This window comes from Bombyx mandarina, chromosome 04 (genome assembly GCF_030267445.1).
Source record: "Bombyx mandarina strain Sakado chromosome 04, ASM3026744v2".
Lineage (NCBI taxonomy): Eukaryota > Metazoa > Arthropoda > Insecta > Lepidoptera > Bombycidae > Bombyx > Bombyx mandarina.
Window position 1 is genome coordinate 5487177 of NC_143211.1, and position 24426 is coordinate 5511602.

General features: G+C 35.7%; 2 protein-coding genes across 4 annotated transcripts in view; one reads left to right on the top strand and one right to left on the bottom strand.

Moving 5' to 3' along the window:
* Positions 1-1101: 1101 nt before the first annotated feature.
* PlexB (plexin B) lies at positions 1102-7974 on the bottom strand. Its single transcript, XM_028178169.2, has one exon. The coding sequence runs from the start codon at positions 7806-7808 to the stop codon at positions 2127-2129; it is 5682 nt and encodes a 1893-aa protein (XP_028033970.2). The 5' UTR covers positions 7809-7974; the 3' UTR covers positions 1102-2126.
* Positions 7975-8925: 951 nt separating this feature from the next.
* The window catches only part of Nipped-A (Transcription-associated protein Nipped-A), a 36414-nt gene continuing 20913 nt past the window's right edge, over positions 8926-24426 (top strand). For 2 of the 3 annotated variants that reach the window (XM_028178156.2, XM_028178158.2), the window contains exons 1-23: positions 8926-9297; positions 11795-12100; positions 12522-12716; positions 12856-13022; positions 13392-13627; positions 13722-13926; positions 14357-14548; positions 14812-15091; positions 16892-17110; positions 17185-18999; positions 19076-19274; positions 19383-19618; positions 19748-19988; positions 20335-20536; positions 20958-21288; positions 21369-21530; positions 21609-21860; positions 21967-22166; positions 22254-22324; positions 22418-22623; positions 23177-23353; positions 23966-24172; positions 24253-24396. In XM_028178156.2, coding sequence (XP_028033957.2) covers positions 9151-9297; positions 11795-12100; positions 12522-12716; positions 12856-13022; positions 13392-13627; positions 13722-13926; positions 14357-14548; positions 14812-15091; positions 16892-17110; positions 17185-18999; positions 19076-19274; positions 19383-19618; positions 19748-19988; positions 20335-20536; positions 20958-21288; positions 21369-21530; positions 21609-21860; positions 21967-22166; positions 22254-22324; positions 22418-22623; positions 23177-23353; positions 23966-24172; positions 24253-24396 — 6390 coding nt within the window. In that variant the 5' untranslated portion in view covers positions 8926-9150. The remainder of the gene's footprint in view (positions 9298-11794; positions 12101-12521; positions 12717-12855; positions 13023-13391; positions 13628-13721; positions 13927-14356; positions 14549-14811; positions 15092-16891; positions 17111-17184; positions 19000-19075; positions 19275-19382; positions 19619-19747; positions 19989-20334; positions 20537-20957; positions 21289-21368; positions 21531-21608; positions 21861-21966; positions 22167-22253; positions 22325-22417; positions 22624-23176; positions 23354-23965; positions 24173-24252; positions 24397-24426) is intronic. The other variant, XM_028178157.2, reaches the window with a different exon arrangement.

Here is a 24426-nt window from a genome sequence, read left to right on the forward strand (position 1 = left end):
TAACAATATTGCATTTTTGTCCGGAAATGGATACTGATTTAATGTATTATATTTATGTATTCAAATCTCACTTTCATTTAAAACTTAGTAAAAAATAGTGACAAAAACAACGATTATTAGAAATTAATTTTAACAGATTGGAATCTGTTACTGCACAGAGCTTGTAATTGGAAAAAAAAATACAAATTGAAATTGGAAGTAAACATAATGTGTAGAGAGAAGGCTAGTGTATTTTGTACGTTTGTATTTTTATGTATCAGTCATTTTACGAAAGAAAGGCAACTTAAGTCTTGTTTAAAGAAACTGCCCCACAGATTTATATTAGTCAATAAATCTGAATTATGAGCTATTAGAGATTATAATAACTTGAAATTAAAGCACATAGTGCAAGATTATAATAAATGAAATTATTTAATGTACTTATATATGATTCCAGTTTGACGATATATTTTGTATGAAAAATTTAAAATATATTGCACCATTCCTATAGTTCTAAAATGTGTAGTGCGTACGTGTTTGTCTGTTTTAGAGGCCGCAAACAATTCGTCCTGAATAACAAAAGTTTTAGAATCTTTAAATGTTATCACTGTTACAATATTATATTAACGATATGTGATTCACCGTTACTAATTAGTTAAAAAATATATGTAAAAAATAATTATTATATTGTTAAACATTAAAATAATTGTGCATATAATATACCTACGCCGCAATTTTTAATCATCAAAAATGAGACTTTTCTACAGCCGAAACATTTTATTAGAAGAGGAAGAAATCTATTTCAAATTAATCTTATATTCACACTGCACATTTTAAATTGAATACCTATACGGTTAAATTATTTTTGGTGTTTTAAAAGAGTTTGTGTACAGTAGAGGAATTATGTGAATACAGAACCGGTCAATGGGGAGTTTATAAAATTTCAGATTACGAAGTTGATTCGAGTGTGCCGATTCATAAAAAGTACAAATTTTTTATTTTACAATCTATCTAGCAAAGTATATTGTCATATTTATTTTTAGGCTTGTGTCAAATATAAACTATTTAAAATCTATGGGCGTATTACGCACTCAATAAAGATTTTGGAAATGAATAAAAGCATTTTAATTTGTTATATCCCATTCATATTGAAATTATTCATTACAAAAGTTTTGATAAATAAGTATATTTCTAGTCAGTAATATAAAATTTTAAAGACGGGTGAATTTACGCTGCCTTACAAACTAAGTTATAATCTAACTGTTATATTTCAAATATTTTGTAAATGGAATATTATTCACTGCCTCGTTTTTTAATATTGCAAATTTTACTAATACATAAGCTCCGAAGATTAAAAACGCAATTTGAGCATTTAAATGAGATCAATTTGGAACATATAAGTTTACAGTACAGAATGCTGCTTTCCAAACTATGAAAATAATCTAAGCATAAAAGGCATTTGAATAAAACTAGCACAAAAAATTGATAAAAGATGACATTGGATGAAAGAATACATGACAATTTAATGAAATAATATAAATATTCCAAATACAAATATCACAACATTTTTCTTAAAACCTTAACTCTTTACAAATTACATCTTATCATAATATACATCAATATTTTAAGTGTTTTTCTTAAAATTAAATTTACAATAAGAGAAATGGAACAGATCTAGTAGTCATTTTGCACATTTTAAACGTCTAATTATATTTATATAAGAAAGAAATCTGTTATGTCTGCTTAAAATATAGAGAGCCAGTCATGAGTATTATATAGTAAGTAGCCTTTCACTGGGCGATCCCTTGATAATAAATAAGTTCAGTGTAAGAATAAAGATTGCCTTAATCTAACACAATGGCACAAACAACAAAATCAAATTTTAGCTTTGAAATTAACATGTGGCGTATAAAGCAGGACAGGTAAGCAATCATAAAAATAGATTCAATCTTACAAATGTTCAATGAAATACAAAGTTGTTTTATGTTAACTACTAAATCTTACAGGATTGGTATTAGATTACAGTCTTTTATAAATACTATTGATTTTGAATCTGAGTATTTTCAGAATAAATTAAAGCTTTTTCTTAAAATAGATTTCATAGAAATAAATTATGTAAATGCAATTAAATCGATACTGCCATATAGTCAGCACATGGACGCAGGATCACCTTCCATGGTGCACGCTGTATTTTCTAATTTACGAGCTAAGTGTGTTTTATTTTCTAATCCTAACATAATTTGTTCTCTATATTTACTGACATAAATATATAACTCTTTTAAGGCTGATAGAGTATCAAACTCGTTTAATTGTTCCACAGAGAGTTGTTGCATAGACGTGCTTATTTCTTGGTCTGTAACTTGTGGTAATTGAGAAACTGCTTGATAAAACCTTATGACCATATCTCTATAAGTGGGTAAGTCTTTTGCAAAGAGTAATTTGTTTGACGGCGAATCTTTACAAAGTCTATGTTCTGATAATGAACATGCATCCATAAAAGTTTGCGCAATCACGGACAGAGAGGAGTCTACAGTGGCGGTTTTATTTATATCAAAAATGAAATCAGGATTTTTAATGAGATTCACCCAAAATCTTAGTGGCAAACTGTTAGACTTCCAAGCATGGACGACTTCTGGATTGACAATACCATGAGCTCTTGCTGCATCATCAAATAGATCAAATAGCCATTTCACTGCGGGCGGCAGTACTTCGTTTACTGTGAGTATGGTGCCAAAGAAATCGTCCACAAATTTATGTACTGTGCCTTTAGTAGATAGCAGCCTTGTGAGAAATATTTCTGGAATGGCTTTGTGACTGTGCTCAGATGATTTGTTGACAATATGTTGATATTCGATCGGTTTTACCAAATGATAATAATGCACGTTTTGATCAGTAATGTCGCTATTGTATACGCGTATATGTGAATTCGAACAGTATATTCCTGTACAATTTTTACATGGTATTTTATAAGGTGTGTTGAAACTATCGTTTTGTCGTGATATTAACGACATTATGGCGGATTCCTTAACGCCATAATGGGCTAATGTATTTAATTTTCGCCATCCATTTAATGTTTTAGTAGTGACATCCTCATCTTGAAGCGTAACATGTCCACCTCTACCATGACGCCACTCGAGATCAACTTCATGGACAGCAGGTCTGAGTGAAAATGGAGTATTTTTGAAGAGAGCATCTAGTATCTTCGATTTTACTTGTGATATACTGTCACAGTCTAATACTTTACACTGAACTTTTTCATCAAATTCGTCTTGAACAATGTGTAGGGTTACAGTCTGATAGTCAATCTGCTCTTTTAATAGCTTCTCTTCTGATAAAGAGTAACGAGCTTCGTGTGTTATAGCATCGACGACTCCCTTTTCGATTTGATGTTTTATAGCTTTAAATAACAAAAATAATGAAGATCCAGCATAATCTTTTAAGTAGTAATACATACATAAAGCCATCCAATTCGTCAACATTTTTTCTACAACACTTTCCGTTCTTCTTAACATAAGTTGTGGATGTTTACTGCAAACTGATTTATCAATGAGCCGTAACAACAAAGATTTGAGGATGTCTGTAGCATATTCCATTTTACCCATTAATATAATCATTAAAAGCGAAGCAACATTTACTTTGTCTCTTATGTTAAAAGATTTCTGCGCTTCCAATGTGTCTATAAATGACAGCAAAAAACACTTATTATTTAATAGTTGCTCGAATTGAAACATAGCTGCATCATAATTGGTCCGTGGAGCATTAATGAACTGTCTTTGAACATTCAATATGGGATGATCGGAGACTCCCGGAAAAAATACTTTCATCACATAATTAACATGGTCTAATGTTGGAATACCTGAGTGTTCTAAATCAGCTGCCAAATCTGACATATCGGTCTGCAGTTCTGCAAATGCTAACTTGCATTCTAATCGTACATTGCTTTCCAATGTATCCATTTGAATTTGTATTCTTTTATATTCCCTCTCGGCTTTCGTACTTCGGCGTCTGTACATCACCAACACAATCATAAATATTAGTACCAAGAAAAAAGTTCCAGCCGCAATGCTTGCGATAGCTTCTGGGGGAAAATTGTAATTCCTCAAAAGCTCGTAATGTAGATAGCCTATTGGAAAGCGCAAGTTCTTTCCAACTTTGACAACTACTAATGGTAGACTTTTCTCTGTGGTTTGCATTCCGTTTTCGTCTGTATTGGATGGTTGTACTTCGGGAGGCGTGCATAGGAGCTGTTGCATTGTTAAGCTGGTCACATTACATGGTTGTGTGCCGATAGTTACAACAACATCGGTTTCATCACTGGCTCTTATAAGATTTTCGCCTTCTATTACTAGTGGGTCACCTTTATATGATTTTATTCTATTAGGAAACTGATACACATGTGGATCTTCAACAAATACCATATGCGTACGTGGAGGATTGAAATATTTTTTAAGATCTTGCATTGTTTCCACATGATCCATCACAAAACTTACTTTCATCGCTATTTGAGGAGTGCTGGTTTGTGATTTTGTTGCTTGCAGAATCTCTACATACTTTGTATTTATTGCTGGACTTGGACATTCCATTTGATTTGAGCTCAAAACTTTACATTCTGTATGATTAACTGGGATTTCTTCATTCGCATAATACAATTTCATTAAAGGTTTCTGAATAGTATGTAAATTAGTACCATGCACAGTAATCATTCTACCACCAGATACAAAACTTTTTAAAGGCTTTATTTCCATTATGGTAGGATCAGCAGTATAGTTAAAAAGGTCACCTTTTAAAGTTCTGTTAGCATTGTCTATAATGACTGTCAGCGTGTGAATAATGTGTGGAAAGTTTGCTTTAGGTGTTATACATATCAGTCTGCTATTGGACGTTTGTGTTTTATTAACAGAGCATGGTAGATCATCTAAAAATGCCTTGACAGAAGATCCAATATTAAGATGTTCTCCTCCAATAGCTAATTGTGTCCCACCTGAAACTGGCCCTAATGTGGGATAAATTGCTTGCAACTTTATATTTTCATAACTAAACATGACAGATGATTCAGTATATCCTGAGTCATTCTCAACTATCACAGGGGCAACTGTAGAATGATTGGATGGTCCTGTTCGACAAGTTATGCTAACTGATACTTCAAAATCAACAATTTGACATAAAACATCACCAATCCGAACTTTTCCTGTAACTTCTTCAACTCTTAATCCAAGATTACTTCCTTCTATAGTTACAGTTGTGCCACCTTCTATGGGTCCACTTAATGGTTTTATCATATCAATTCTAGGTTTTGGGCATTCTGTTACAGGAGTTTCTAAACAAGATTCACTATATGAACATGAATTCCCACACCAAGTACATTGATATATAGAATTCCGAGTGATACAAAGTGAACAATCAGCATGTTCTCTGTGTGATCCTAGTATTTCACATTTATATAACGTTATCATAACTGTGTCTATGTAATGATTATGATTCCAAACAACCTTTACACTTACATTATATTCACCTACATCTTCTTCATATGAGTAAGTGGTTTTATCACAAACAATGTAATGATTTGATTCTATTCGTGCAGGCAATATCATGTTTGCTTGCTCAATTGTAACAACACACTGGAAACCTATGTGACCAGGTTGCAGATGAGGCAGATTTTCAACTTCCAGTTCTAATTCTTTAGGAACATTGTAGGGCAAAAGAATTGGCTTTTTGTACTGCCTTATTCTAGGACAATGTCCAATACCATGATTAAGCAGTTTGGTTGGATTCTTTTCACCACTAATGATGGTTCTTTGACAAGCTGAAGTATCATGTGTGCACACATTATCATAAATACACCAATTACATGCCCACTCGCTCGTAATACAAGAATGACATGTTAAGTGTCTGGAACAGTCATAGAAAGCAAAGTTCCGCGAAACAAAATCTTTATTTGTTTCTGATGAATGAACTGACAGAGGCACATTGACATGATCTTGATTACTTGGAATTTTAGGTCTATGTTTTGCATCTGGTGTGGGACAAGCTAACCCATTAGATGTAACTGCTGCATCAATCGGGGGAGCGTTGCCAAACACACACTTATATTTGGCCCCAAAAGGTAGTTCTGGCAAAGTTTTTATGGCTAGCTGTACTGTTGTCACTTCATTCACAGATATTCTATCAGGTAAAATTTGTTCAAAATCAATGCACTGTTGACCAATATACTGAGATAACCACCTTGGTGCACTTAATGTGCCTTTCTGACACATGCTTTGTATCGTACACCTTTTTTCTAGGGAGCACCATCCACAATGAGGATCATTAGATTCAAGACATGCAGAACAATTTCCATGTTCTGCACATTTTTCTGTTGGTATTTGTACAATGTTATGGGAGCCCAGCAGATATAGAGTTTTCTGATATGATGAAAATGTAGTGTCAGGTAATATTTTTTCATTTGGAAGCAATTTCTCACTGGAATATTCTAAGGCTTTATCTGCATCAATCAATACTTTTTTTAGAACACCATTGCTAGTACCCAAGAATGCTACTGTATGCAATCCAGTAACTGACACAGCAACTGAAGTAATTAATGTATCATTCCAATTGATAATTGATGTGCTTCTAATTGGGTAAAGACCACTTATTTTTAGACCCACCTCACAAAAATTCAAAATATTTCCTGTGGAACCAACGCTTGGACATTTGCCATCAGATATCATCCCTGATATATAGCCCATATTACGTGCCTTCGTACTACCATTGAAACACATGTGAACATTCTCATTAAACTTAATTTCTATTTCTTGTAAAGAAAAAACACACATAGATGCCTTTGTCATGGGTTCATTTGATATACTTTTGGATGGGCTAAACAATGCCACTAGAATTGGGGCCCCTGTCTCAATTCCAAGTTGCATTGCTAAATTAGTTCCAGCTTTTGCAATTTTAGCATCTTGAACAAGATTATAATTGACAATTTCACTCTTACCATTAATATTTTCTTCTCTTACATGACACTCCAAGGTAACTTCTGTGTAACTGTTATAATTGTCATCATTGACACATGTACGGGCTAAACGAGATACATAGCCTAGTTCTTCATTACCAGCGAGGTGAGAATGTTTTTGGATTAATAAAAAATAGGCATAGTCACTGGCATTAAAACCATACACATAATGCACTAGGAAATTATCTCTGTATTTTACATCAATTTGCAGCATACTCTGTTTGGAGAATGTCAGCTGTGCAAGTCCTAGTGTCATCAAATTTCGACTAGAAATTGCAGGTACATCATGCCTGTATTCTCCTTTGTTTGTAAATGTTGTTCCAACATAAAGAACATTAGATCTGTCTAATGAGTTATACCTCTCTGGACCAATAAAGGCATAGGTTGAAGCTTCAGCATCGTTAGCAGCAACACTCACGGCTACAAATTCCGGTTCCGTTGACAGATCTCCAAGCTTATATTTGTGACAAGAGCCTTGAGCGACAGATCCACAAGCAATCACGATTCTTGATTCTTGGTCGATGACCAAAATTTTGTTCACGTTGTCGGTTATTGTTGTTGTCACGTCTGGATCACAACCACTGGCATGGCACATAGGATTATCAGGTTTCGGTCCAGTTTTCACTACGTGAATTGGTTTCAAGTCAGGACTAAGTTGATGGAGCCAATTTAATGAACCTGCGTACACTTGACCACTTATTTTGTCCACTGCTAAATGGTAAAACTGGTACGTTTCATTCTTTAAAATAGGGTACTGAGATATTAAATCATTACATTGAACTCTTGTACACCGAAGCCACAATGTTATGACTAACACAGTTATGAAAGTAGCCATGATCGCATTTTAAGGTGCTGTCAATTTAAATAATATATCCGTAGGCTTTAATTTAATTCGATTTCAACCCATTTTTTATCAATTAAAAAATAAATGTAACTTGTAAATGCATCCATCGATGCCGTCGACACGGAATCACGAAATCTATAAACAATGGAACTTTATCTGCTTAAATGACAAAATATGTCGAAATAGTCTATTACGACTGTAACCCATTTACACGTTCAATTTGTCATCATTCCAGTCTCAAACTTCGATCATGCTTCAAGATATTTTTGACTATTTCTTGATCACTGATTAAAGGAACCGAATTGAATTAACTTTACAATGCCCAAAATAAACAGTTTAATTTAGATTAATATAATTTAATTAATTTAGAATAAAATTTCCTTTTTTTTTTCAAAAGTAGAATAGCATTGAAGAATACTTATTTTCTAGTAGGTCATTCCTTCGCAGGCTAAATCTTTTAGACAAAATTGTCGTCTTGTGAAATATCTACTGGTGGTAGGTCGATTTAATTTAATTCATAATTTAAATAAACTGAATATGTTTGCTTGACAGACCAAATAACACACTTTAAAAAGAAATTGTCATGTGGTCGTTGTTCCCCGTGCCTTCAATTTGAAATGGAAACCAAAAAATGCTAAAGTGTTTTTTTTTTAAGGGATTTTATGACCTGGTAACTGAGACCTTTAAGTCATGTCTTATTTTAATTTATATTCATATTTTTATGAAAAATGATATTATGGAGTGAAATGATATGAAGATGATTAATTTGAGACATTAATCAACTGGAATGAAATTAAATGAAATGAAATGGGACGAAATATAATCTCAGTAAAATGGTGGTCATTTACTAAGATTTTTTCAGTGGACTTTTTGGAGGATCCCGAAAAGTTACGTCCAGCGGCTTTGTTTCATTTTCCCACATTTGTGCACTTTCACAGATATTAAACAGTTAATAAACCACCATTATTACACATTTAAACCTGAAGAAACACTAAATAGACAAAATAAAACAAATCACACAACTTCACTCCTCGCGTTCCCGCCAAAAAGTCCTGCTAAAGTGTTGGTATATAGGTACATACGCATAGATTATATTATAAATACCTACCAATCAAATCAGTAGAATTCCATCAAACAATTTTGACTGTTTTGTTACATGGAAATATAATTAAAACACCATGTGAAATTATTGAATTTATTGCGGTTTACGTCAATAATTTAGCATTAAATTTGACAATTATATTACCTCAGCTTTATAATCTCAATAATGGTGAAAATCATAATGTGGAATTTGCTTCAATTGTGTGAATTTTGAAAAACATACTAAAAAAAGATGATGGCAGCGATGGCTACAACGGGTCCAGGGGACCCGCACACGCAGATGAACACATATCGCAGCTATGTAACTATGTTGGCTGATCCCGGCGCTAAAGATGAAATCAAATTAAAAGCAGCCCAAGAACTTAGCGAAAATTTTGAGGTTTGTTTTTAAAATAACACATGAAACAGATTACAAAAAATAACATCCAATATGATGTTGAATATTCGTATGAAGAATTGTCTATCTATAATTTTAATTAAAAAGATATTAATACTAATTAAATAAATTAATTAAATAAATAAAAAGTATAATAATATTGATTAAAATCATTAACCAGAAACTGATGCTGAGTTTACTACAAACTTATCCTCATTGATTGTTTCCTGTTGGAGACATTTAGAATAATAAAAAATAAAGTGGGTAGTTTTAGTTTGTACAAACGATATATAGTCAGCTGTAGACTTACTTATATACCTCTAGTATATTGTTCAGTGTGAACAAATAAAGTAAATAAAATATATTACATGTTGATGGTGACTATTACTCAATATATGCATATTGCAAAATGTACACGACCCGGTCTGTATGGCTGTTTCCAAGTTGTGTAATAATATTTTCTGCTGTCTGTTTTTGAGCTGGTAGAAGACGGCTGTTTCTTTCGATGGGTTTCAGCTTCTGTAGAGAGGTTTCACAGGTAACTGTCTGGTATCTGATTCACTGGTGGTTTTCTGATAACTGTACTATGTTCTGTGTCGGAGATTCACTGGTAACTGCTTATGTCTTGATGTTTCTATGTCGGAGATTCACTGGTAACTGTTTCTGTCGAAGATTTGCTGAGAACTGTTTTTTGCCTGTAAATGGCCATCCTTTTATATTTATTTCAGTAGTCCATCTCGCGACACGCTATCGTCGCGCCACTTTCGGTGGGTCCCTTGATCTGTATGTTACCGTAGTGAAAGCGCTCCACAAACCGTTCTTAATGGTCTATTTACATTATCTGATCTGATACACTAACATATTGCATATAAAATAATTTAAGATTGTACATATTTTTACATAATCACTTATATTAATTCTAAAAACTATTTAAAATCTGTTTCATCCTGCACACAAAATAAATCAAATAGTGTTTTTACTTAAATACTACTCAATTTAAAATAGTGAAAATGTCCTGCACAAAATTTTTCTGATCTAAATAATGTAATACTTATATATTCTTAACACTTACTACTGTAGTGATACTACTACAGAGCCTTATATATAGCTATATTAAAATGATTGATAAAACCAAGAACTACCTTACTGTTTTATCATCACTTATTTATTATTATGTTTTATTTCATTTACCAATAACTTTATGATAGTAATGTCTATATTAGAGACAATTCACATAGTGTAACTAAATAATCATTATTTTTGTATATTATTTTATAATCTGTTAAAATAAAAATAAAGTATAAGATTAACCCTTTAACTGCCGTGTAGGTCACCAGTGCCCTACTTGGTGAATTGAAGTAATTATGTAGATTTCTATTACCAACCGCCTGGATTACCCTCCTTTGCCTCCCTTCTTTCTTGTGTATGTTTTGGTCTTTTAGGTCTCTCAGAAATAGATTCATTCTCAGTGTCTTTGAATTCGTCGTTCCCATGATTTACTAGATATTCCTGTCTTAGTAAAAAGGTGGAAAAGAGAAATCGACACAATTACTTCAGTGCGCCACATAAGGCACTGTTGACTGATTTTACTGAGTATCTAAAATAGCAGAACAACATCTAGGATCATAAAGTAGTTGCTACATAAGTTACTACCTTAGCTGACCGATCAATGTAATTAAGTACAGGACTTAAAGATTTTTGTACTTGTCTCCTCTATATATGTTTGAAACCCATTGTATATATGTAATAAAACATAATTGCTCTTCAAAACGAAATTGCAAAACTCAGACCCTATAACTTTAATATGCTATAATTGATCCTGACTAGAACATACTCCACTAGTTTTTTTGTTCCATAAAACAGAACACACACAGACACTGAAATGAAAAAAAAAGTGAAATCTAATCCAGAGAATCATAAAAAATGATCATGGTATCTTTATCATCAACCTCCAAAAAGGGGCTTATTAGCTTGGATAGAAATCATTGATACAACTGATTGATCAAAATTTGTACATATATTGTTTTATCATCTATGTGTTCTTAAACTATTTATATGAGTCTGATGAAGCTAGATACAGTTGTTGTTGGCTCTCCAATGCAGGTTTCTGTCATTATACTAATGGCAGTGGTATGTAAGACAACTTCTAAGCTGATTAATTTGTAAGCTTAGATAACAGCCAAATCTAATTTAGAGCTGGTAAGTTAGCAGTATCACTTTGAATCAGTTGTTAATTGATAAGGTTTTGATTAATTAATATAATAATCACTTTGACTTTAATTAAATTACTTTTGCCATAGAAAGTTAGCACACAAAAACAAGGAAAAATTTGTGGACTCTCACTGAGATTATGCTATATTTACAATGCCAGTTTATTGACTTGCCTGAAAATACTTACAACAAATTGATTTTTTTATACAATTGTCAATATTCACAGCGGAGTATGATTGTGTTTTGCTAGTATGCAAAAATAATTATTCACACTAGGATTTCATTCTAGGTCATACTGAGTTCACCTCAGTATCCACAATTCTTAGACCATTCAATCAAAATATTTCTCAAAATATTACAAGATGGTGAGCCACATTTTATTGCCGAGTACAATATACAACAAGTCAGAAAACTTATTTTGGAAATGATACACCGCTTGCCAATCAGTGAGACTTTAAGACAATATGTGAAAAGCATTCTGATTTTGATGCTGAAGTTAATGGAGATAGAAAACGAGGAGAATGTTTTGGTGGCTTTGAAAATATTTATGGAGCTTCATAAACAGTACCGGCCTCCATACAGTACTGATGTTGATGTAAGTAGAAAAAGTTCCAGTTTATATATGCATTTAGTTTTTCACTATTTATATGGCCATTCCAATTCATCCCAAGAATGTCATAAACTACTGGAGGATGGGCAGTAGCATTCTTTAAGTAATATATTGGCATACTTGAACTGTCAACCTCCATTGATTCATGGCATGGCATATTGTAAGTTCGCCTTGGTAAGAACTACCTTCCTGACTAGTTTGGCTATGTAGCAGTCATAAATTCCAGTTTGAAGGGTAGGCCAGCCATTATACAATTGAGACTTCAGTTTCATATCTCAATGTGGGTGGCGGAATACACGTTGTGATTTCCATAAGTTTCAGTCACCACTTAACATCAAGTGGGCAGTGAGATCATTCAACCACCAATGCAAACAAACTAAGTGTTAATCATTTTCTTTCTTTTTAGATACACAAATTTCTACAATGGGTAAAAGGAATTTACTCTGATTTGCCTAATCACCTACCGAAGATATTCGAACCAAAACCGACTCTTAGGGTGAAAGACTTGTCAGAAGTCAACATAGACCAACTATTACAAGAAACATATACTACTACGCCTATTCACACTGAAAAGAAATTACTCGATGGAAGTGTAGTGACTGTAAGTTTTTTTTTTAGTCATACTTACACTTTTCAAAATATATTTTTTGTACCCTTTATAGTGTTTTAAGCACATTAATTTGTATTAATGATCCTTTTTTGTGTTTTGTATCCACTAAAATGTTTTTAATTTATTTCAGTACAACCTTATACCAAGATCTGTACTTTCACTGAAGGTAATACAAGAGTTGCCAATAATAGTAGTTCTCATGTATCAACTCTACAAACAGAATGTTCATCAGGAAGTCAGTAACTTTATACCTCTCATAATGGAAACCATTACTCTACAACCATCACCAGCACATAGGTATGTATTGAAAAAATAAAAGACATGCTTACTTATATCAAATCTATTTATATACTTTTAAAATAATCTATTTTTACATTTGTGCAATTAATTTAAATAATACCCAGTTGTATGTCTCTCATTTATCAAAATTCAACAATGATCAGTGGCATATTTAAATTTAATATATGTACATAAATTTTTTGATATGTCTTGTTATTGACCTTTAAAACTGAATATCCAAATGTTTATTGATAACCGATCATAACGCTCGTGAATAACAACTAAACAAACAAAGAAAGAAGATGGTAATAAAAAAAATATATTTTGCCTATGTATATAGACATAAATAGCATATGTTAATACTTAAATGACTATGTTTATTTTTAGGAAGTCTGCCTCATTTAATAAAGAGGTATTTGTAGATTTTATGGGGGCACAAATTAAGACACTGGCATTTTTGGCGTATATTATAAGAATATATCAAGATACTATTGCAAATCATGCTAACCTCATGGTTAAAGGCATTATTGGCTTATTGACTTTATGCCCCCCAGAAGTGGCACATCTGAGAAAAGAGCTAGTGATTGCAACACGTCACATTCTTGCCACGGATCTGAGACTGAGTAAGTTTAAAAATGTTTATAATTATTAATTAATTAAATGTAACCAGAGTTAATATCAATAAAATTTATAATAATCAAATTGTTGATTTTTCAGAATTTGTGCCCTATATGGAGCGACTCTTTGATGAAGATGTTTTGTTAGGAGGAGGTTGGACTGTTCATGAATCTCTACGTCCACTAGCATATTCCACATTAGCTGACTTAGTACACCATGTACGGCAACATCTGCCATTGACCGATCTCGCGATTGCAGCACATTTATTTTCCAAGAATGTTCATGATGAGTCATTACCAACAAGGTATCATTAAATTTTGTGTTCAATAAAATAGGATAATTGACTGATTTCGTACTGTCGTGACTGATCGTGGATCAGCTGTTTTTGTCGTTGAGTTTATGTGAGACAAAAACATGAGCAGCCACCAAAACATCAGTCATTGTAAATCATTTTATTCATGACTTTTAGGTGATAAAAAAAATAATTTACGGTACTTATTGTTTTTACATTCAAAGATCACAGAAAGAAAAAGCTATGGTTTATAAATTTAAAAAATATTCAAAGACTAACAAAAAAATTACATGAAAAAAATCATATGAAAAAAGTATGAACATCACATAAAAGAACTATGAATATGATGAAAAGAAGTATGAATGAACATGAAAAAATCACATGAAATCACATGAAAATAAGAACAGTATAAAACATGGATGGTTTCGTTTTTTTTTTACAGTATTCAAACTATGTCGTGCAAATTACTGCTAAATTTAGTAGATTGCATAAGGCAACGCTCTGAGGGTGAAGGTTCCACGACCACAGCAACTCAGCCTCAAGGGCGACATCTTCTCATGCGCATCTTGGAAGTCTTCGTATTGAAGTTCAAAACTATTTCAAAACTACAGCTACCTGCGCTTATGGCCAAATGGTAAATGTAGATTTCTTTGTTTCATTCGCGTTTTAAAATTGAGCCTCTATTGTTTAATAATAATTTTATACAATTTCATTTCAATCGAATATAATATTTTATATACAATAATGCGATTTCAATTTTATTTTGTTATTTCAATAGGACTCAACTGATTCAAAATTTTTATCAGAATAACGTACATTATGATCGAGAGAAAATATTAATTGGTCCGTAATTGAATATTTCAACGAGTTTCTGATAAATAGTCATAATTGTTGCAGTAAACTAGCTACACCGCCACAAAATTGCACTAACGGTGCAATTCCTGGCACGCCCACAACAGCGGGGGCTCCAACGCTCACAACGACTGCAGAAGTAAAAGTTGAGGAGGAGAAGCCATCCCCAGATTTCCTTGATAATATTGCTAAATCTGAGGAAAGATCAAAAATTGGTTTTCCATCATCACAGATGAACAATTTAAATGTCGGAGACTACAGAACTTTAGTAAAAACATTGGTTTGTGGTGTGAAGACTATAACTTGGGGTTGTGCTTCGTGTAAAGTAAGTGCATTGTTATAAAAATGCTTAATTTAAATTAAATTTCTCCATTTCATCGATATCTATAATTTAAATATTTATAAAAATATTAAAACCACGGAATAGATAAATAAGGTTGGAATGGTAATGTAGGCGGGGCAAGCGTGCCACAGTTATGATTGTACAAACATAACTCGACCGATTCTTTAATTCACCGCGTTTAGTGCGCTTCGGACTACTTTGGCGAACAGATCTCCGCTTTATAGTGCCGTGTTGTGCAATTATAACTTGTAAAACAAAAAATCAGACCTCAAGTATTGAGCGAGGAGGTATATCTTTCGATCGGTAAGTCGAAATTACCATTTAATTACAATATTATTTGTCTAAAACATAAAAATATACTGAGCATTATGAAATTCCAAACATTAACAATATTATTGCAGCAAGCTATAAATAGCATACATTGCGCGATGTGTACTCGCCCAATGAACGCAATGACCAAGTCAGCTTCCAATGTACTACATGCATTGCGTTCTCTACACTTCAATTTTTGAAATTTCGGCCTTTGCCCTGATTGGCCGTGGTGCAGTTTGTCGATAGTGAGGTGACCATGTGGTGAAATAAAATCATCGACAGAATTCTCGACTATATTTACATTTGACATGGATAATTTTTGCATTATTTTATATTTAATTAATGATACCTAGTATATTCTTAGTGAGACGTATTTTGAGTAAAATAAATATGTATTATTATTATTGAATTATTATCATTGAATTAAAGTGAAGGTATAATATAAAGGGACATGTAGACCTCTCATTTACGGGTATTTACTATATTGTCTAAGACGTATTAAAATCTACGTAAAATGCTATTTGACTTATGCAGTAAATTAAAAATTTTAGGTTTCCTAAAGAACCTAACGCCAGGGAACAATGGATTGACGTGACAGGTAGAGGAAACTGGAGACAAAGACGAGTACTATTTGCTCTAAACATTTTACTGAAAATGATTTTACCATAAAAAAAATCAGAATACACTTAGTTTTGAAAAATTCATTCGCAATTAATAGCAAGCGCCAACTGCTTAACAAATACGTTTTATTCCAGCGACAGTGACTATTTGTAATTAATAAAAGTAAAATAGTTTTTTTTTTTCAATATTTATTTCATGTTTCATTTTCTCCATTCATTCATCAGATAACTTATCGATAAAGAATATCGATTTTATCAAGCACTAGCGTGTATGAACATTTTAATTGCCTTTTTGCGTGTGTGAGTGTGTATGCCTACGGGTGTTTTGTGTTGTTTGCGAACGAATATCTGTCCTGAGATTTATGTGTGGGTGTTTTTGTTGTGTGCGAAATACTTGTAATCACAGTGTGTGTATGTGTAGAAATTAAAATAGTGGGGATGAAGCGGCGACACTGGTTCTAATACAAAATTAGAGCAAAGGCCTTTCCAACCTTATTTATCTATTCCGTGATTAAAACCATTGAAACAAGTATGTTTGAGAAAAACCAATTTCTGGAATATCTTCCGAGAAAATACATGTTTTATTCTTCAAAATGAATGAAAATATGTTTTAAAGCCAGCTTCAGAGTCCAATTATAAACTTGTATTACTACTATATAATACTTTCCTTTACATAATATAATACTTCATAAAAGATAGTTAAATATTTTTTGTCTGAAGATTGAGTTCAATAAAAAGGTCAGACCAATAGTCTAGCAATTGGTCAGACTAGGACATATTAAACGCGCAGCTTATAAAACTCTGTAATAGTTCCCTGATAGTATCGATAGATTGTGATTTTTATTGACAGCAAACTAGTACGGGTGAAGGGTCGTCCACGGCAAATATAACAGGACAGAAGCAGTTCAGTGCACGAGAAACTTTAGTGTTCATCAGGCTCGTTAGGTGGGGCCTCCAGTCCCTCGACATATACACGCTGGCGGCGCCGCGCGCGCCCGCACAGCCGCCCGCGCAGCCGCACGTGCGCTCCAAAGAAGAGAAGGAAGTACTGGAGCACTTCAGTGGCGTGGTATGTAGACTATTCGAAGGCGATGCTCTTATTTTACTACAAATTTATAGTAATCTGTTTACTTGGTTTTCTAGTTTTCAATGATGAATCCTCAAACGTTTCAAGAAATTTTCACGGCAACCATTTCACACATGGTCGAAAGAATCAATAAGAATACCACATTGCAGATCATAGCAAATACTTTTCTGTCAAATCCGGCCACGTCCCCGATCTTTGCAACGGTTCTCGTTGAATATCTACTAAAAAGAATGGAGGAGATGGGGACTAATGTAGAGAGATCTAATTTATATCTGAGATTATTTAAATTAGTATTTGGATCAGTTAGCCTGTTCCCAACGGAGAATGAGCAGATGCTGAGACCCCACTTACACAGCATCGTAAACAAGGCGATGGACTATGCGATGACGGCCAAAGAACCTTATAACTATTTCCTACTGTTGAGAGCCCTGTTCCGATCTATTGGCGGCGGGAGCCATGACTTGCTTTACCAAGAATTCTTACCCCTATTACCGAATTTACTTGAAGGCTTAAATCGATTACAAAGTGGTCTGCACAAGCAGCATATGAAAGATCTATTTGTAGAATTGTGTCTGACCGTACCCGTCAGATTGAGCAGTTTGTTACCATATTTACCAATGCTGATGGATCCGTTGGTTTCTGCTTTGAACGGTTCTCATACTTTAATATCACAAGGTCTGCGCACTCTCGAACTTTGCGTAGACAATTTACAACCCGACTTTTTGTACGAGCACATTCAACCAGTTCGAGCGGACTTAATGCAAGCCTTATGGAGAACACTGCACAACAACGAAGTTGCAAGGATAGCGTTCAGAGTGCTAGGAAAGTTCGGTGGTGGGAACCGCAAAATGATGATTGAACCTCAACGGCTTGAGTACCGCGAGACCGACGTGCCGCCGCCCTCTGTGCAAGCGTATTTCCAAGATCAAGCGAAACCGATAGATTTTGAAGTCGACAAAGTAATCGAAACCGCTTTTTGTGCATTAAAATCAAGTACAACAGACCCATTCTACAGAAAACAGTGCTGGGAAGTACTACGATGCTATCTAGCGGCGTCGTTGAACCTAGATGACGATAAAGCAACTTTACAAAAGCTATTTAACCATCCAAGTTTCTTAGACGGTCGTATCCAAGTTCAAAACGGACCGTACTATAAGTGTAGCAATTCGATCGTCAGGAACACGCATCGCACTGCGTTAACAGGAATGTTTGTGGCGGCCGCTATCAAAGAGCTGCGACACCACGTCCTGCCGACTATGGTCTCGCTCGTCAGGCATTACACTATGGTAGCAATAGCACAAGAAGCGGGACCATTTGTCGGATCTAATGCACCTAAGGAAGGTCTCGATGCGTTAGTGTTGGTAGACGCCATCGCTGTCGTAATGGGTCACGAGGAAAAAGAACTTTGTAAACCAGGACATTTAGCTCTGCTACTAATGATCGAAACGGCTGCTACAGTTCTGGGTACCAAAGAACGCGCGTGTCGCTTACCTCTAATGGAGTATCTCGCCGAACGTATGTCGGCTCTGTGCTACGAACGTGCCTGGTATGCTAAGTTTGGTGGCTGTATAGCAGTCAAGTTTATGGTCGAAAAGATGGCCCCAGAGTGGGTATACAAACACGTTTTCACATTCCTGAAAGCTGTTTTGTTTGTAATGATGGACTTAACCGGAGAAGTGTCTTCCGGAGCGATCGACATGGCCACAATGAACTTAGAGCGTCTTGTAAAAGTATGTGTTACTAGCCACGGAATACCAGGACAGTCGGAGACTGAAGGTGAAGTGGCTGCGGCAAGAGCCAGAGCCCTACACGATGTTTTGCAGGAACTCGTACTACAAGTCACAAGTCCGCATCTTCTTGTTCGACAGCAGGTACGCTTTTCAGAAATTCCTAATGAATACCGTAAAAGAAATCTCAACTAGTAATAATAATAACTTAAATTTGTAGGCGATGAAATCTCTGGAACTAATAGCCGAGTTACAAAAGAAGACTGTGACAGAAGTAATGGATCCGCACCGAGATGTACTCGCAGATATCATACCTCCCAAGAAGCATCTGTTACGTCATCAGCCAGCGAACGCTCAAATGGGTTTGATGGATGGAACAACATTCTGTACAACATTGAAGCCTCGATTATTTACGATAGGTGAGATACAATAATTCAAATTAATACAAAAATGCTTATTAGAAGTTATTTGCAAATTGGAATATGTTTAATTTGGAAAACATTCTTAATATTTATTTTTATTTATAGATCTTAACATTAACGAACATAAAGTATTCTTTCGTGAGTTGATATCATTGTGCGAAGCTGAAGATTCGATGCTAGGGAAGCTACCTTGTTACAAAGGTGTCAACTTGGTGCCTCTACGCGCCTCTGCTTTGAGGTCTCTGGCGTCTTGTCACTACATGCAAGAGAAACACTGCAGAGAGAAAATATTCCAAGTACTTTATAAATCTTTAGAAAAGAACGATACGGAATTGCAACAAGTAAGTGAAGTTATTATGTATTGTCTTAACAGTAAACAATATCCAAATTTTGTTTTCAAATTTTTTCTATTTGTAAGTATTTCCCAAACTGGCTATGATAAAATGTAATGAATAATAATTTATACGCAGGCTGGCTTTGAATGTATGCAGAAGTTCTTATCCGGCTTTCAAATCGACATGGAGATGGTCCACCCGGTGATGCGGCCGCTGCTGCTGACCCTGGGCGACCACCGTCACCTCAGTGTGAACGGCGCAAAACGACTATCGTATTTGACGCAATTATTTCCCTCCACGTTCAGCGAGAAGCTCTGTGAGCAGCTTCTGCAGCTTCTGAAGAAGTTGCTGGATTACTCTATACAAACAAATAGGGGTATGTTCATCTGCAACTAACTGACCCGGCAGACTTGGTAGTGCCTCAATCGATAAATAAAAGATCTAAGCTTTTGTATAAAATAAACTTAAAACAAACAAAAAGAATCCGTCTGATGGGGGACACATAAAAAAAAATGTTATTGTTATTTAATTCCGAGCATTTTCATATTTATCTACCTTTTAAACCTTCTTTGGACTTCCACAAATAATTCAAGACCAAAATTAGCCAAATCGATCCAGCCTTTCTCGAGCTTTAACGAGACTAAAACAGCAATTAATTTTTATATATATCTGCAATAAACAATCTTTATAGTACCACATAAATAACAAGTTTTATTTTCCAGGCGGAAATTTCTTGCAAAGTGTTTCGAAGAACATGGAGAACGAGCAAAAAATCTTGATTTTAATTGGAATATTTCATCAAATACCAGCAGCATCACCCCGCTTTATTGACGTTCTTTGTCGCCTTATATTTCACACCGAAAAGTCTCTGATGATTGAAGCTGGTTCGCCTTTTAGAGAGCCGCTGGTCAAATTCCTTATGAGGTGAGTACCCACGCCACTTGTGGTTATAATAACTAGTGGTCCCATGGTAGTTGAAATTCGAAATTTAAATTATAAGTTTGTACGTTACTTTATTTAGTTTACTTTACATGAACTTCTAATAGGTTGGGGAAAAAGTTTTTTCGCATTATAGTATGTATAAGGTTGTGTTATTTTATATAATATATGCGTGTGTGTCAAATACATGCTAGTGTGTGTATGTTTTTTTATTGATTTAATGTATTTTTTAAGCATAATAATAAAAAAGTAGCATTCTGCACACCTCTATAAGTGTGAGAAATTTCATACGCCTCCGTCTACGCAATTTTCATAAAAAGGAGTACAGTTTTTGCTTCACGTATTAATATATAGATACAGTAGAATACTTTTAAATTTTTATTTTATACTTATAATTTTGTTTTAGATACCCAAAAGAGACCCTGGATTTAGTGCTGGGCGACAATAATATAAAGGACCAGCAGTGGAGTCGTTTCCTGGTCTTCCTTATCAGACATCCCGAGGCTGGTCCCGCGTACAGAGAGGCGCTACAGACGTCTAAGAAGCCTCGTCTAATGCAACTGTTAGCTTCTAACTCGACCGCGACAGCCGCCCAACCTCAGCCAGAAAAGGCTGAAATGCAATTCCAGGCCGTCAGGGCTATATCGTTGCTGATCAAATATGACGACCAGTGGCTGTCCACTCAGCATGACTTGATAGAATTACTGAAACGCATATGGTACAGCGACAAGTACCATGTGAGTGTTTCAATTTGTTTTTATTTTTCTTCAATTTATTATATTTAATTCTTTTTTAATTATTAATATTATTTTTGCAGGAAATCCATAAGAAAGTGGAAATTGTGGATTGCACTCATTGGAAAGAACCAAAACTGATTGTGAAGATATTGCTGCACTATTTCTGTCATCATCCTAACAATATCGACCTCTTGTTTCAACTGCTGAGAGCGTTATGCGATCGTTTCGTGCCCGACTTCCAGGTACTGTAAATAATGTGGCAAATTTCGAATGGTATTTATTTACATAATTTAAGACTAAACTAAATGATTTTTTTATAGTTCCTGCGAGACTTCCTGGAAAATACAGTAGCACAAAATTACACAATCGAATGGAAAAGGTCGGCGTTCTTTCGCTTCGTCGAACATTTCTCTAACGACGCAATGTCTCAGGAATTAAAGGCGAAAGTCTTGCAGATGATTCTGATTCCCTGTTTCGCTGTTAGCTTCGAGAAGGGGCAGAAAATAGTCGGAGGCCCGCCGGCCCCATATCAGGACAACCCCGACAATGTCGTCTCTGTGTTCATAAATAATGTAAGTTTCATTCGTTTTGGTTCACATTAAAAGGTATACATATTTTACAGTGAGTTACATATTTTTTTTTACATTAATAATCGACATGTTATTTTTATCCAATCAGGTCATAGATCCAGAAAATCCATTCGCTTGTTCGGACGCGGTTCGCATATCCCTGCTCCAGTTCGCATGCCTGTTGCTGGAGCAGGCGTCGGCTCACATCCACGACGCTAATAACAAGAAGCAAGGAAACAAACTCCGCAGGCTCATGACCTTCGCCTGGCCGTGCCTCCTCGGGAAGAACTACGTCGATCCAGCCACCAGGTCAGTCAGGTTTCAAGTTAATGATAATTTCATTGATCCGATCTAAATTTGTTGTAAAATTAATCTTGATATACTTTTTTCCTGCAGATACCATGGCCATTTGTTATTGAGTCATATTATTGCGAAATTCGCAATACACAAAAGAATCGTTCTGCAAGGTGAATATGGAAATAATATATATTTGTTTTAGTGGGATTTTAGTAGCGATTTAATGAGAAAATTATGTACTAAAACGTGTTTGTTTGCGGCAGTATTTCACAGTCTGCTAAAGGCCCACGCGGTGGAAGCGCGTTCTGTGGTGCGCCAAGCGCTAGAGATACTCACGCCGGCGATGCCGCAGCGCATGGAGGACGGCAACACGATGCTAACGCATTGGACCAAGAAGATTATTGTTGAGGATGGACATTCAGTGCAACAGCTCTTCCACATACTACAGTTGGTCGTGAGACATTATAAGGTTAGTAATCGAGTATGAGTTCGAAGTCATTCGCGGGATGCGAAACCCGACACAGTCACATCGCTCGATCGAATGTACCAGGCGTCTTGTTCTTTAGGCCACAACTTCAAAATACTAGTCGGCGGTATTAAGTAGTGATTGGAGTCTATAGGTAGTCTAAATGAATGTTGCTAGCCTACTTGACACATAAGACCGAGGTTTTATTTCGCGGCTAAGCGCGGACGGGTAGGTAAGCTCACGGGCTTAACCCGAGAGAATTTGCTAACACTAGCCCATGCAAGAACAGTGGCTTGCAGTATTTATCCTCGGTTCGGAATCGCGATCCACTGAGAAGATCCGGCAAGAAACTCAGTGGGTTGTGTCTATGGGTTAGTTCCCGAAGAGTTCGACGAGGAACAGCATCAGTATTCGATTTAGTGGTATACAGCGATTTGACTGTACAGTTGTGCCACAGTTGACGTCCATGAGCGACAGTAACCACTCACCGTCAGGTACCTATGCCTATAAAGACCAAAAAGAATCCTGTGGATATAATTAGCAACGTGACGTGCAGGTGTACTACCCGGTGCGGCACGCGCTGGTGGGACACATGGTGGGCGCCATGCAGCGGCTCGGCTTCTCTGCGACCGCCTCGCTGGAGCACCGCCGGCTCGCCGTGGACTTGGCCGAGGTGGTGCTCAAGTGGGACCTGCAGCGCATCCGGGACCACGCACTGCCCGACGACAACATCGTACGTACATCTTCCTGATATGTTCCTAATAACAGATCTCAACTTAACTGATCGTTACATATTTCACAGATCTCTGACAAGTAAAAGTTCTTTAAATTTTTATGGCTAATAGTAAATTGTAAAAAATGTTATTATATAACTTTTTTTATTGCTTAGATGGGTGGACGAGCTTACAGCTCACCTGGTGTTAAGTGATTACTGGAGCCCATAGACATCTACAACGTAAATGCGCCACCCACCTTGAGATATAAGTTCTAAGATCTCAGTATAGTTACAACGGCTGCCCCACCCTTCAAACCGGAACGCATTACTGCTTCATGGCAGAAATAGGCAGGGTGGTGGTACCTACCCGCAGACTCACAAGAGGTCCTACCACCAGTAAGTAATATGTAACAAGTAAAATGCTCTAATTGTTGTTCAGCCTCTAGTTCACTGTGACATGGTTTTTTTGTGTTTTACTTGTAAGGCACCACAAAGGCACCACCTGACATACAGAAAATAATGAATTAATAAAGTTTAAACATTGTGATCTACATGGCACGAATATAACAAGGTTTCTGTAGTGTTTAATATTCTGTCCAATAGATTGGTTAATGGATTGTTTGTGGACAGGTGGCGACATCTCCGGGCGGCGCCATGAAGCGCGTGTCGTCCGATGACGCGAGCTCGGAGGGTCGCAAGGCGCTGAACACGGGCTGGGCGAGCCCGCAGGCCAGCGCCTCCAGGCTCGAGCCCGACGCCGCCAAGCCGCTCGACAGACAACACGTAGATGTCGTTGTCAACCTGCTACTGCGACTGGCTTGCCAGGTGTGCCAAACGGTAACCCTCTAGTGTTTTTGAAACAAGCATCTGCCGTCTCTTAATTGAGCTTTTTTTATTTTTGCTCTTTTTTTTTTCAGATGAACGAGGGTACCGTCTCCGGAAGCGGAGGTGCGACCGCGGGAGAGCAGCTATCGCGAAGATGCGTTCTTCTTCTTAAGACTGCTCTTAAACCCGACGTTTGGCCACACCTCTGCGAGCCCAAGCTTGCCTGGCTTGATAAAGTATGAACATGTAATTATAGAATATCACAA